At 35.5% G+C, this 13,493-nt stretch overlaps 1 protein-coding gene across 4 annotated transcripts in view; it reads left to right on the top strand.

Annotated features, from left to right (window-relative positions):
- The window catches only part of CCDC171 (coiled-coil domain containing 171), a 153,328-nt gene that overhangs the window by 120,620 nt on the left and 19,215 nt on the right, over nucleotides 1-13,493 (top strand). For all 4 annotated transcript variants that reach the window (XM_049795856.1, XM_049795855.1, XM_049795854.1 and 1 more), the window contains one exon: nucleotides 10,784-10,936. In XM_049795856.1, the coding sequence (XP_049651813.1) occupies nucleotides 10,784-10,936 (153 nt within the window). The remainder of the gene's footprint in view (nucleotides 1-10,783; nucleotides 10,937-13,493) is intronic.

Here is a 13,493-nt window from a genome sequence, read left to right as displayed (position 1 = left end):
AGCTACCCGTTCTATCTGTGGGACAAACTTAGAATGCTCATTTAATGCCTGAAGGCTACATTTTAGTTCTCGCTTCTCTCTGTTCAGAGGCAGATTGTGTGTTCTTCTCCAGTACCAGAAGCCATTTGTAGGTCTCCCTCTTCCTGATAGTATCATAATAGACAAATACTAAAGGGAGAGGTTAGAGAGCAAAGCATCATGCCGTTTCTACTGCATATAGTGCCAGATGTTATCTCCATCCAGTTTCCCATTCTTAAAGGGGTAACGTTTTTTATAGATTACTTTAATATTGTACAAGCTAAAGATTAAAAATTGAAGTTTAAATTCTGAAGTTTTTACAAGTGCTTGCAAAGATCACAGGACTGAGTTCTGAGCAGCAAATCTCCTACGTGTCAAAATGTGATGTTTGTCTGTACCTTGGCAAAGGTCACTATCCTAGATGCTTGATTTGTGCTGCATTTATTCCATATGAGACTTGCTGCAAATTTTACTCCGTTGGGAAATAATACTGTGGGACTGAGTAAACATTTAATGCCTAGAGGGCACATAGAATAGCAGTAAATCTGTTTGTCCCTGCTTAAAAACAGGTTGGACTGGGGACAGTAAAAAAAAGAAAAGAGTATAAGAAACAGGACTAAAATGTCTCCAGAATTTCTCACAGCTTCCACCATTTTAGTTCAAGGACCTCCTGAAACAAAATTCATATTTTTGTATTCAACAGCCATTAATTGTCCCATTGCTTTTTGAACCCATGTAAAGTTAAGCGTTCACATGACTTGTGGAAAGGGCTTTTTCAGCTTAACTACGTGCTTTCTGAAAAACTATTTTCTATGTTTCGAAAATGGTTTCTTCTACTTCATTTAATATTAATACGTTAATACATATTCTTAGTTTACCTTCTTTATACTAGTCATGCTTTGGCATTGTCTGTCAAAATCATCTCCCATTCTCTGCCATTCCATTGGTAGTTGTTTCTTTTCAGGTTACTCATTTCTGAGCTACAAGAAGGTGAAGAACAGTAGAAATCATCTATAGTTTCTAGATTTGGTAAGCTCTGGAAGCGATTTCTCTGTGTTACCAACATCCATACACACAATTGCTCATAAATGACCTAACTGCAAGTAGTGGTCCAGCTCTGAAAAATGGATAAGGAAGTAGTAACTGATTAACATTAGACATAGTTTGGAAAATGCTGTCTTCTATGGTGTTTATAAGTTAGGATAGCCTGGGATGCTTGGATAAGAACCAGATGCTTTTGTTGATCCACCATTAAGGTCACCACTCAAACACATAATGTTGCAGTGCCTGCAGTCATTACCAAATCCAGTAAAAAAGAAAGACTAAAAAGGGCTTTCTCAATCTAATTAGGATACCCTATGATATGCGGTATTTTACTTCTGATCCTATAGTTGAAGAATACTTTATGCTGTCTGGGCAAACTCATCTCACCAGTGCCTATCCTCCTTAGTTTTCTCCTTTCAGTGTTGCTATAAGCATCCAGTTTTATAAACAGAATTCAGAAAGTTACTTTATCTTTATGCTTCTAAGGAATTGGATCTAATTGTTGACTGTTGGCTAGACAGGGGAATAGACCATAACAGCCTGTTCCTTACTTGCCAGGTTCCCAACCTAATAATTCAAACCCTATTCTGCAATCTGATGATGTTTCCATTTAATGAAAAGGCACTTGGTGCATTTGCTGAAGACAAAGCAGAAAATCAATGTCTTCCAAAATATTATCTAAAAAAGCTCATCAGGTAACAATACATCCTTGAATTGTTGGTCTGAATGAGGACAATCAGAGCTCTGCCAACAGAAAAGTTAGTGTCGTCTTCTCTTTGTTTTTCAAGCTGTTTCAGGTGAACAGCTTTCTTACTTAGCTTGTTGACCTCTTGCATAGAAGAGGCCCAGACCTCAGTGAAGTGGAGTCTCACTCATTCACCAGTTTTTAGCATGTGTTGATTGGGATTTATACCTTTCTGAGTTGAGGTAATCTGCCATCTATATAACAAATGGCAAAAAGATAGACAAACAGAATCAGTTCTTCCCAGCAAGGGTTTTCCTCATCCATTGTTAGTAGAACTAGATATTCAGAGATGACAGGGATCATTTTATTCATTCTTCTTTCTCAGATTATGATGGTTAAAAGCAAACTTTAGGAGGAAAATATTTTATTTATTTCATACTAAGCTTAAGGATAGCAAATTGTCAAGCTCAGTGTCAGTACCACTTTTGGCAGACGTTGACAATATTCTCTGACTTTTGCTTTGGAAAGAGGGATGCTAATGTTTATGCTCATTGGGCAGGTCAGTAGTAGGTATACTGTGGTCTTTAAATTTCCTTTGACTCTTCAGATTTTGGAACAAGAACTGTTGTCCCTGGAATTTCTAATAAACGTTTTCATGACATAAATCACATCTTGAAAGCAAGTCTGATTGGAAATCTAGCCATTTGAATGTTGGGATTTTTAAATACAAATTTTGATAACATTCAAGAATGTATGAAGCAGACTAGTTAGCTCACTAACATTTGAATTTAGGCAGAATGAAGGCAGAATACCTGTCCATCCTATATGTGGCAGTGAATATTAGATTAAGGGTGTGTCCATTTACCTGAGGAATGCAGTTCAGCTTTTCTATATCATTACTTTCTCTGTAGAGACTGACTGGTGCTTTTTCCTGTGCTGGCATCATGAATTTGTGCGCATAACTGATGTTCGGTGAGAAGCCAAAATGAAAAAATTGGGTTGCTATCCAACCTAACAGGTATACTTCAGGGTTTCATTACAATACTACAAAATGTTACTTTATGTAGGATGAAATATTTATGTTGAATTAAAATGCAGTGCTACCATGAACACTTCATAAGAAACGCAAAGGAAATGAAGTAACTATATCACAAAACTTTGTGCAGTTTCCTAGCCCCTGGGCTCCATTAGACTTGAGTATTCACCTAAAATCTGATACGAAGATTACGACTTAGTAATGATTGTTTATAGATAAGCCACATAATCGCAGTTGTCATATCAACTAAACCTGCCAGAAGGGAACTTTGTCTCTCCTAATAAATGGCAACTACAACATAGATTGTCTTTATCTTTTTGCACGGAAAATACAAAATGGACACATTTCCTCCCTTTAAGCATATGTAAAATATTTTATCTAATTCAGTTTGAAAATGTTTTAATCTAAAATTGAAAAGCTGCTTCTTGTGGCCAGAAAGGAATAATCTATATCCCTTCATAGCTCTAGTCAAAATATTTAAAGAAATGTCTATCCTGAACCCAGATTTTGTGGGGTGATAATTTTCTTCTGTTGGAGTCAGTGGCAGACTTTTTCTACACAGGTTAAAATTAAATTGGTATTTTTTCATGAGTTTCTAAAAAGATTAATAGAAGTCTCAGTGGCATCTATGTGACTGTAAAGCATATTTCTTTACTAAAAGTAATCGAAATTGGTCTTAGTTAATAGGCTACTCTTTAAAACCAATGAAAAACTGTATTTTAATTTTTAGTAGACGCATTGTTTCTACTATGTTGGCAAATAGTTAAGTTACTTATGTTGGTTAATTTGTGGACAGCATTTCAGAAGAACAGAAGAGTTTTTCAGATCTCACATTTACCTTCCATGTGCAGTTGCTTCAGATTTTCCTATTTAGTAGCTTGATAGATTAAAGTCTGCTCCTCTCTCCTCCTTAAATTGTTCTGTTACGCATACATCCATAATTAATCCATTAGATTTCAGACAGTTAAGACTTAGTGTTTAGGTAACACCTATTTGTAAAAATTGGTTTGCTTATATAGGATATCCTATCCATATGTAGGAGTCCCTTGAAAATAAGAAGGAATATGCTTTTAAAAATTGATTTTACTCCTATGAATTTGATTGGGAAAACAGAATTCTTTACTTCAGCTTTTGTACATCTTTTTTGCCAAGGTGTCACTCCAATAGACCAAAAGCAACATCATCCAGATAAAGGCAACTTGTACTTTCACTTGACATTTCACCTGGGTTTTGTTGAGAAGTTTTACCCTCATTTCTCCTCAAGACTGAATGTGTGATGGATGGGACACTGCCACTTTCTAAAATAAAACTGCATCCTGACTTTTCCGTTGTGGCTGCTGCTGTTTAGTTCCTCTCATCAGTGGTAATTATTGTGCTCACTTAAAGCAGATTTTCATGCTCACAGCTGAGGCACTTTAATGTGGACTTTATATTCAGTGACTACCTGTCCCTCTTTCATTCATCCCTGTCTAGAATATACACTGCAAGAGAAAGTTGAAGGAAGGGTACCAGCCTGAAACTTCTTTCAGTTTCCATTTCTTCCTCGCCAAAACCATTTACTTGAAAATTCTGTTCCTTCCTGACAGACTGAAATGTTCTGTTTGTATCAAGACTGTGTAAGAAGATGGGAAGGGGTACAATGTATTGGTAGCATTTTCCCCATAGCTGTAGCTTAAAGTCCAAGTTCTTCAAGGCAGTGATTGTTTTTCCTTTACATTTTGCATGCAGGTATGCTTGACTTTGTGCAACAGACATTGAGAATGGTCTTTGCATGTAACATTATTGGCCTATAAAAATCTGCATTTCTTTAATTTTGTTAAGTGGTAATTTGCTTGCATGGTCCGGAGACATTTCTGAGTAGTCAAGGCTGCGGGTAGCTCCTTTGCTATAAAATTCTCAGGATGCTTTCTACTACTTGATCATACCAACAAACACATTGGTCTTAATTTATCAGTTTCTAGAAGATCAAAGTTATTTTTTAAACTCTTACACTTTGTAATAATTTTCATGGCAATTGTTGTTATGCCCATCCACTGTGGTTTCCAGTAGAAGCACTTTCTCTTCAGTCTCTGTCAATTTCAATGCTCCCTTTTCAATTTTATTGTAGGAAGTCATGTCATTACCTCTTGCAGAGAATCTGGCCTTTTATTTAGAGCTTCATTCCCTTGGGCTATCCTCTGAGACCTACAGGGTAAAGTAATTGTTATTGAAGCGAAGGGGATAGAGTTAGGCCCCGTGTGTGGCACTGAGTCAGCTTTCGTTGGGAAAAAAAAAAAAAAAAAAAGTTGTAACAGAACTGACCTGCTTTTTGGCACATTTAAATTGTGCATGCCACGCTTGAGTGGAACCCAACAAAAAGTTTAGTGTCGAAATGAGATACAAGGAGAGTAGATCATTAAAGAAGTGCCAAACAGCTGCAAAAGTGCAATTTTGCTGAATGCTGTTTCCCTTGAGGGGTTTTTTTTCTGATGCCTGAGAAGTTGCTCTATTTACATCCTCCACTGATGCCACTAGACATTTTGGACTATGGGTCAAGGCAGCCAGAATGGGTTTATCAAATGCTAAAATGTATGGAGGAAATTAATTTTAATCCTTTTTTCCCCAAATATAGCTCTCAAATCTATAATAAGTATCCTGAGATCTTGCTTCTGGTTTTCTGGACTCATTTTAACTAATCTTATTTATGTCAGTTTGAAGCAAGGCAGTAATAACAGGCATTCTATAGGTTATCCATTAAGCATGCAGAACTCCACTCTGTGGAGTTTTGTTTTCACACCAGTCGCTTTTGCCTGAACTGCACTTCAGCCAAATTCTGTACCATAAATGAAATTCTCAGTCTTTTCAGATTCTCATCTAAGCACTTTGCTATACTAGAGTTAATCTTTCATTCTTCTGAAGTCCATTCATTATTCCGTCTCTTGTTCTTTTTCATCTTTTTGTATATGTTGCCCTTAGGTAAATTTACTACCTGCTAACATTCTTTTTAGTTGAAGAATTTCCTGAAGGGAGAACCTAACAGTCAAATGTTAATTTTGATTTTTTTATACTTTTTTTTTTTTTTTTTTTTAAAGCACAGTGTGTAAAGTAGATGGTCTTGTTATTCTGGCTGCTGCATCTGATGTTACAAACTTAATGCTTATATTACCAGGCTGTTAGTCTGTTTGATACCTTTTAATAAGTATCATTTCACATAAGGTCTCCTTCCTTTAGTTTTGTTCCTTCTAAACAGGAGATACACTTCTATGATAATAGCAGGCCCAATAAGATCCTGAGTTAATGGTATAAAACGGGTATAAAAATAAACAAACTGATTCTTAATCACTGGTATTTTATTTGTAACTTCAGAATAGTCTAAAACTTTAAATGGAAACTTCCATTCACAATTATTTATAATTCATAATCCAAATAAAAATTATTTTGAACTGTGTTTGTTCTCATTAGTCAAGCACTGAGGGCAAGGGAGACAACATGTGCAGTGATTTAATTTGGAATTAAAAATGCCGGTTTTATAATGTATAATAAATACATTAAAACTTTGATGAGAGGTCTTCTGGTAATTTGCATATGCTGATCTGTATATTTCTTGCCATATGTTTCTGCTATAACTGAATTGAGAACAGCTGAATTTTGAGTAACCTTTGAGTTTCATAAATTAATTTTTAAAAAAAGGTTTCTTTTCTTTTTGTGTTTCATATTCCTTAAAGTTTGTTGTGTAAGTTGTTGGTATTACCCATTTTTCACTGAAGATTGGAGCCTTCTAGTCTTGTAAATATATAGCCAGTAATACATACAAAAGCGGTTCCAAAGCATCTATAGCACTGTGCACCTTAAAATCACTGGTTCTAGAAATGGTGTACCAAACAAGGAAATGATTGGTTATTCAAAAGTACAACGAGAGAATATTAGAAAAAAATGTTTTTACATGTCCTTTGAAGGACTGTCTCTAATGTTAAGCATTCTTAGTCCTTTTAAAGATTAATCTGGAGAAAGAAAGCACAACTTAAATTCTGCTATTTTGCTCTGCAGTTCACTGGTTTGTAGTTTATAAAAAGTTTGTCTCATTTTTACTCTCAACTCAGGTTTCTCAGCTTCACCAACCTGTAGATTAAGCCAGAAACTTTTATTTGTAAAAGACGTAAATTTATTATTTCTGTACCCTTGTATTACAGATGAAACGATTTTGAACAGGTCATAAGGACCTTCTTCCTTATGGCTGTTTTGAAATAAACCTCATTAGTTAATTTAACTTAAAACAAAACATGTTTCCTTTTTGTTAAATTTTATATATGTTTTCTTTTATCTAATTGTGTTTTATCTATGTATATTCAGGGTATCAGAGCATTGGTAAATGGCTATGCACATACATGGTTTTGCGATGCTCCTGTCTTCTGGCCTTGTTTTTACAAGCTGAGGAGGCAGGAAAAATGGCCAGGTAACCAATGCTCAGAATCTTCAGAGTCCCATTTTATACATAAATAAGGGTCTGAAATGTAAAATACTTTGTTCCTTTGTCATGTGAATAGCACTTAAGTGAATTTTTCAAAATTTTCTGATTTGCTTTGAATTGATGGGGATACTGTTTTAAATGTATAAATACCCATTTAAAAAGATCCTTAGAAGTACTTTGGTTTAAAATAACTTGCCCACTGAAAGTTATATTTGAAAATGGGTCCTGGGTACTCTTGCAAATTTAGTGCCTAGTCCAGCACCTTCCACATAAAAGCATCCTTTCTCCATGCCAACCTTACAAATATATTTTTAACCTGTGAGTTACAGCCAGTTATCTGGGAAAGTCATGCATCTGTTTTCATGAAGCTGCCTACATCTTGACATAGTGTTGGAGCGTGGATCTTCTCTCACATTGAAGACACTTTTGACATTGAAAACACCTACCATTATAGTTTGCTTCTGCCATATCAGTAGCACATGATGTAGAACTTTAAATAATAGTGAAATCCTCTATAAAATAAGGCATTGTGTGGAGTAAAAGGAAAAGGAAGAGGTCACTGAAAAAAGCCATTCAGCTATCTGATTAATTCCTCTTTTTCTTTGATTAATGCAGAGTAATTATTTACAACTTCTGCTCTTAAAATTGACAGTCCTATGTAAATTTCAACCATTATTAACTTGCATCGTGTTTCATCCTTAGGAGGACTTTGTAATTGCTGAATTACAGGCTAGTTGAGGTTGGAAGGGACCTCTGGAGGTCATCTGGTCCAAGCCCCCTGCTCAAGCAGGGACATCTAGACCCAGTAACATTTAAAACTAGTATTCTTCAGCTCTGCTATCGCTGTGGCCTCCTTGGTTAAGTCTTCTCCCCACTAAGTTTCCTATAATACTCATCTGTCTGAAAAGGTTTTAGCTTTTAAAGTGGTCTGAGCTGCAGTAATATTGGTTCCTGTAATGTTCAGGGATCACTACATCTGGCCTTTCTCAACAGTAGTCGTTTTCTGGTGTGTATTTTTAAAACATTTTTATTTGTAACGGAAGACAAATTTTTATTGTTTCATGTTCTGTTCTCAGTTTGCATGTCACAGTATTACCAGCACATTTAAAACCAAAATTGCTCACTTAAATGCAGATCCTGCAGATGTCTATGAATGCCAAATTTTATGATATAAAAATTAATCAGAAGTGTTGCTGAAGTATCTTACTGCTATGTACACTTAAAAACTATGTATACATCTTATTGCTATGTGTACTTAAAAACAGAAGAAAACACTCCTTAGCAGGAGAGAAAAAAAATTCTGCAGAACTAGATGTGCCTTCTCTGGAATTCTGTCAACAGACTTTGTTGATCGTGAAGAAATTTCCAGATCTGCAGTTGAATTTGTAACATGCAAATAGGGATCTAAATTAAAGTTCTGAACTCCTTTAGAGATGTGTTTAATCATTATGTGACAGATCTTACAACATGCAAGTGACCAGTTTTTATGCCCATTCCACATGTATCAAACTTTCTATGAAGTGGAACTTCTGTATTATGGAAAACAGATCCATGACTCATCTGTGACTGACATGAGTTACATACATAAAATCATATGTAAATGAATGCCTTCCAACGGCATGTCTGAAAACCCAAAATATTTGTCTTCCTCCAGATGGCATTTAGAATAAATGTTCTGCATACTCATTATCAAGGATTCCACATCACCTGCTGGAAGACACAAAAATATTGTTTTCCCTAACCTGGTCCTGAGTGAGAGAAATCTAAGCTGACCCTGAATCTTTGCTAGGAAGTTGGGATATACTGAAATGAGCATGTACCTACGAGTGCTACCTTCCACATCAATAATGAATCGTCAATAGCTGAGAAATGGTTTCTTTCTGGACTAAAAAAAAAATCTAGGTATCTTAGAAAAAATATTGCCGTGTCTGAAAATAAAAGACAGAAAATTTTCAAACTCATTAAACAAGACAACAAATGAAATAGCTGAGTTGAGCAGCAAGGAATCGATAACTGCTGTTTCAGATAACTGCGTGGACTTAGAGTGGCTCTGGAGATGTAGGATGAAGCTGTGTAAGTTAGTGACTTCACTAGCTTTGTGGTAGCAGAGGTAAAAGGAAGAAGGTAAGGAATTGTCTATGCATTCTAGTTCAGTGATACCTTTAAATATCATGTCAGAAGTAATCAAAGGAATACATAAGATTATTTTTTTTTCTGTGAGATTTGAGACACAGCTTGTTATGACACATCAGTGTAATCTCTGTTTATGAGTCACAGGCCCAGCCCATAGACCTATTTCAACATATGTCTAATTTTTAACATGTGGGCAGTTGCCATATGAAGACTCTCAGGCAGTTTTTTATATGGGATGTGAGATATATCCACATTCTTGTTTGGTATTGTTTGTGAAGAGCTGCAGCATTTTAGTCATGTTGAATGTGGATGAAAAATTTTAAAAGCGGGATCAGAGCTGACAGTGGCAGTCTTACAGAGCTATGTGAATACACTTTTAGGACTAACACCATAGTGTGTAAACCATTTTGGATATTCTTTCTGATGAGAAAAGATATGATGGTGTTAATTTGCCACTGCTGTTTTCTACATTTGGCTATGAAGTAACTTCATTGATTTCAGCTATGTTAACTTTTATTCTGAAAAGCAGTAGTGTGTTTGAGAACAAAGAGAGGAAAACAGTAAAAATCTGTGTGAATGCCTGTTTGTGGTATTAAATTTATTTTTGCCTATACCACAGGCTTACATTCCAAAGGCCAATTTCATATTATCTGTAATAGTTCTTACAGTAGAAACTCGCTAGAGGTCATTTCAGAAGGGAAAACTATAACTTATAAAATGTGATTAACCAGTTGTAAAGAAGACCAATAATCTCAACAGTGTTACACTATTTAGGGTACGTATAAAGTTACCAGTACTGCCAAATCATTTGTACTCTCTCGTGCTGCTAACTTTATTATCAGTCTGATCAATATTACACGGTTGGGACATTCTTCCACTGTATACATGAAAACAATTATATTTTCCCAGCTATATTGTAATCAGATTATTTACCTTCAGAGGTCTGTAGGTTTACTGTGTTTCTTTTGTTTCTGCCAAATTAATTTTTCTTTTAAAGCAGAGTGGGAGGATTAGTAACTCAACTGATTTTGAAAGAATGAACATTTACCTGAAACTGTGTAGTGATTCTTTGTAAACAGAAATTGAACTTGCACCGAATCTTATATTTAAATACAATGAAAAATGGTATCAGCTGCTCAATGCAGTACTGCATGTTTGAAAACAGCTCATCAACATCTTCTGATTAGGATGCATAGTCTTTTGCTTTTCTTCAGTGCTATTAAGATTTTTAGAAGGAATACAAAATCCCATGTTAGACCTTTTTAATGTTTAAGTCCTGAGTCTGAAATTTTGCCTGGCTTCCAACCTTTGATTTCTCTGATTAATAAAAGTTGGGTCTTCTGTAATGAATTTGGATGTATGCTACTTGGCATTTATGTATAGCCTGCCTGGCACTGATGATTTATTATATTTTTTAAAGGCCATGATTAAAAGTTTTATGGATATCTACCAACTTGCAAGTTCCAGAATTGACATGTTAGTGAGAGAAGCAGCATCTCATCAGCTTCATGGTGCAGCCCTAAAGTCCAAGCTCCAAACAGCTTGTCTTCATGAAAGTGAGAGCTTACAATTGGTAAGTCTGCTTTTCAAGTAATTTTTGTCATTTGGATGTGGTTTCCTAGCCAGCATTTCCCTTCATGCTGCATAGTTTCTGTAGGGAAATACAATAATATTTCATTATAGACATAATAGAGCAATAAAACTGGTGTCAACAGAAACCTTCTGAGACTTTTTCAGAAGAGAAAGGGGGTGGTTAACACTAGGATTAATTTTACTACTGTATCTTCTACACGGAACTGTTCATTGTTGCTGTCACTGGAAAAGTATATATTGTGATTTCTTTGGTTTTGGCAAATGGTTGAATTTTGGACCTGAAGAATTTACCTATCTGAAGATATAGCACCATGTTAAAATAGAATGTTATTAACTGTGCATGTAAATAAAGTATTTATTAGGAGACATGATTTTTCTTTTTTTAGACAATTGTGGTTATGAATAATACTTCTCACTAAAGTTACAAGGTTAAAATCCAATTTCAGAAATCATTTCTTGTCTCAAATGTTGTTGCCCACAGAAATACTTGGACTTGTTTAAGGCTAATAAGATGATTCTTCAGATCTGAGATCTCTCTCTGGGGGGATTACTGAATGCAGATATATTTGTGTCACACAGGCAGGAGGCCAGACATATAAACTGTCATAAATATGTAGTCAAGTATGTCTAGAATGAGACTGTGTAAACTGTGCAACTTGCATACACTTGATGTATTTCTTCTCCATCTTTCTTTACTTTTCCACATAGGACAAATGGGAAAGCTTTGGAGTTTGATGGGTTTTTTTAATCCTCTTCTTCCTCCTTTCTCTTCTTTTATTCTTGTGAAGCAAAGGACCATAAAGAAAAAGGGGATAGTTTGTCTTTCTTTTTGAAACAGAAAATCTGTAAGAAGAGAGGCATCACTAATGCAGATGACATAAACACATCAGCAAATGTATATTCAAAGGCTGTGGCTGTGGCTTTGGTTGTTTCCAAAGGAATTACATTAATTTCTTATCCTGCTTCTAAATTGTATCAGCACAATGGGAAATTAGCACAAATAGGAAATCTATTAATCAGTGCTGAATTTCAGTTTTAAGATCTTGAGATGATAACTGTTGAATGAAAGCTTTGTTTTATTTGTAACTGCACAACCTTTCTAAGAAACTAAATTAAATTGCCTCACTGAAGTTGCTTCTTTTCTCCTCCAACCAGGCTTTCTTTGTTTTCTACTAGGTTTACATGTGTCCTGCTGAGCCTGTGCCCAGTGTAATTGGGTTGCTCCTTTGCCTGTTATGATTGTTTTTGTTGTTTAAATCAAGATGACCACTTGTGTACTAAGGATTGGGAAGTCTGCCAAACCTGCTGCAGCAAGGTTTGCTTTCATTTGGATTGAGAGAGCTTTTAGCAAAGATTATGCTAGTCCTGTCTATGAAGGGCTATGCAGTGGCTTGATACGGTACAGTGAAAACAAATGCCTTGCCCCCCAGCTCTCTGATGCCTGTCATTAAATGCAGTGGTTTTAAAGTAATTTGTGTCTGCCTACAGTATCAATGTAAAGATGATACTTTGCATTGTAGTAGGATCTACTGGCCCTTCTGTACAACCATCTGGGAAGAAGAATAGTTATTCCTTTAGATGCAGTTCAATTTTAACCTAAGCATAAGCATTAATAGAAAGTGGTTTAAAATTTTAATGTAAAGGCAAAAAATTTAGAATGATAGATTCTCACATTTCCATGAAAAAAGTGTAAGTGTTTATGGTATATGTTGTAGTATTGGGGTTTTCTGTAAAGCTTGTCCCTAATACTTGCAAATGTTCCATCAAGCTTGACTTTTAATAAATTCAGGCATCACAGCTTTCTGGAGTAACTTAGATTTTAAAGTTTCAGCCGATACTGTTCTGTTCTGATTTTGAGGAAGAAGTTTTGCACTAAATTTCTTTCTGTATTAAAAAAACAGTAGGACAGATTTTTTTGCTTGATTATTTTAAATGAAAGGGAGTATTGACTTTTCTTGAGCCTGTATTTGGTTTCAGAATTGTACACATTTTGTTGGTTTCAATCCACTGTGTTCAATCACATATCCAATTCTAGTAATGTTGCAGGCAAAACTTTTCATGTAGGAGACAAACACAGCACGTGGACTGTATTAACTGCAAGTCTTCATGTGATGTACACTTGTGTTCCTAGAACAGTGACCTGTCGATCAGTGCTGAAACACATTTTTGAAAAGTCTTTCAGGTGTATACCATGTGTGGACTCTTACCTTGTAAGATTGGGGTTTATCTCACTATGTTGTGGCTGTCTCTTGATGTCTTCTATGCTAGTTGCATAAGGTTCTTGCCCTGCCAACTGTCCATTGGATCCAAGTTTGGGCCATTCGTCAGTATTGATCTTTTCCATGTTCAAAAGGTATTGCTTTCCTAATTGAGCTTTTTGTACTGAAACTTACTAACTACATCACCTTTCTTTCTTTGTATTCACACCACTTTTTTCCTCTTCTTTTGCTTTGGGTTTTGCTGATAATTGTAAAAACAAAACTGATGCCATAAGGCAACATCAGTGATTCTGACTCCTCATCTTTTATCTAAGACTC

The sequence above is a fragment of the Accipiter gentilis genome, chromosome Z (genome assembly GCF_929443795.1).
Source record: "Accipiter gentilis chromosome Z, bAccGen1.1, whole genome shotgun sequence".
Classification (NCBI taxonomy): Eukaryota; Metazoa; Chordata; class Aves; order Accipitriformes; family Accipitridae; genus Astur; species Astur gentilis.
This window is presented reverse-complemented; position numbering and strand designations above follow the sequence as displayed.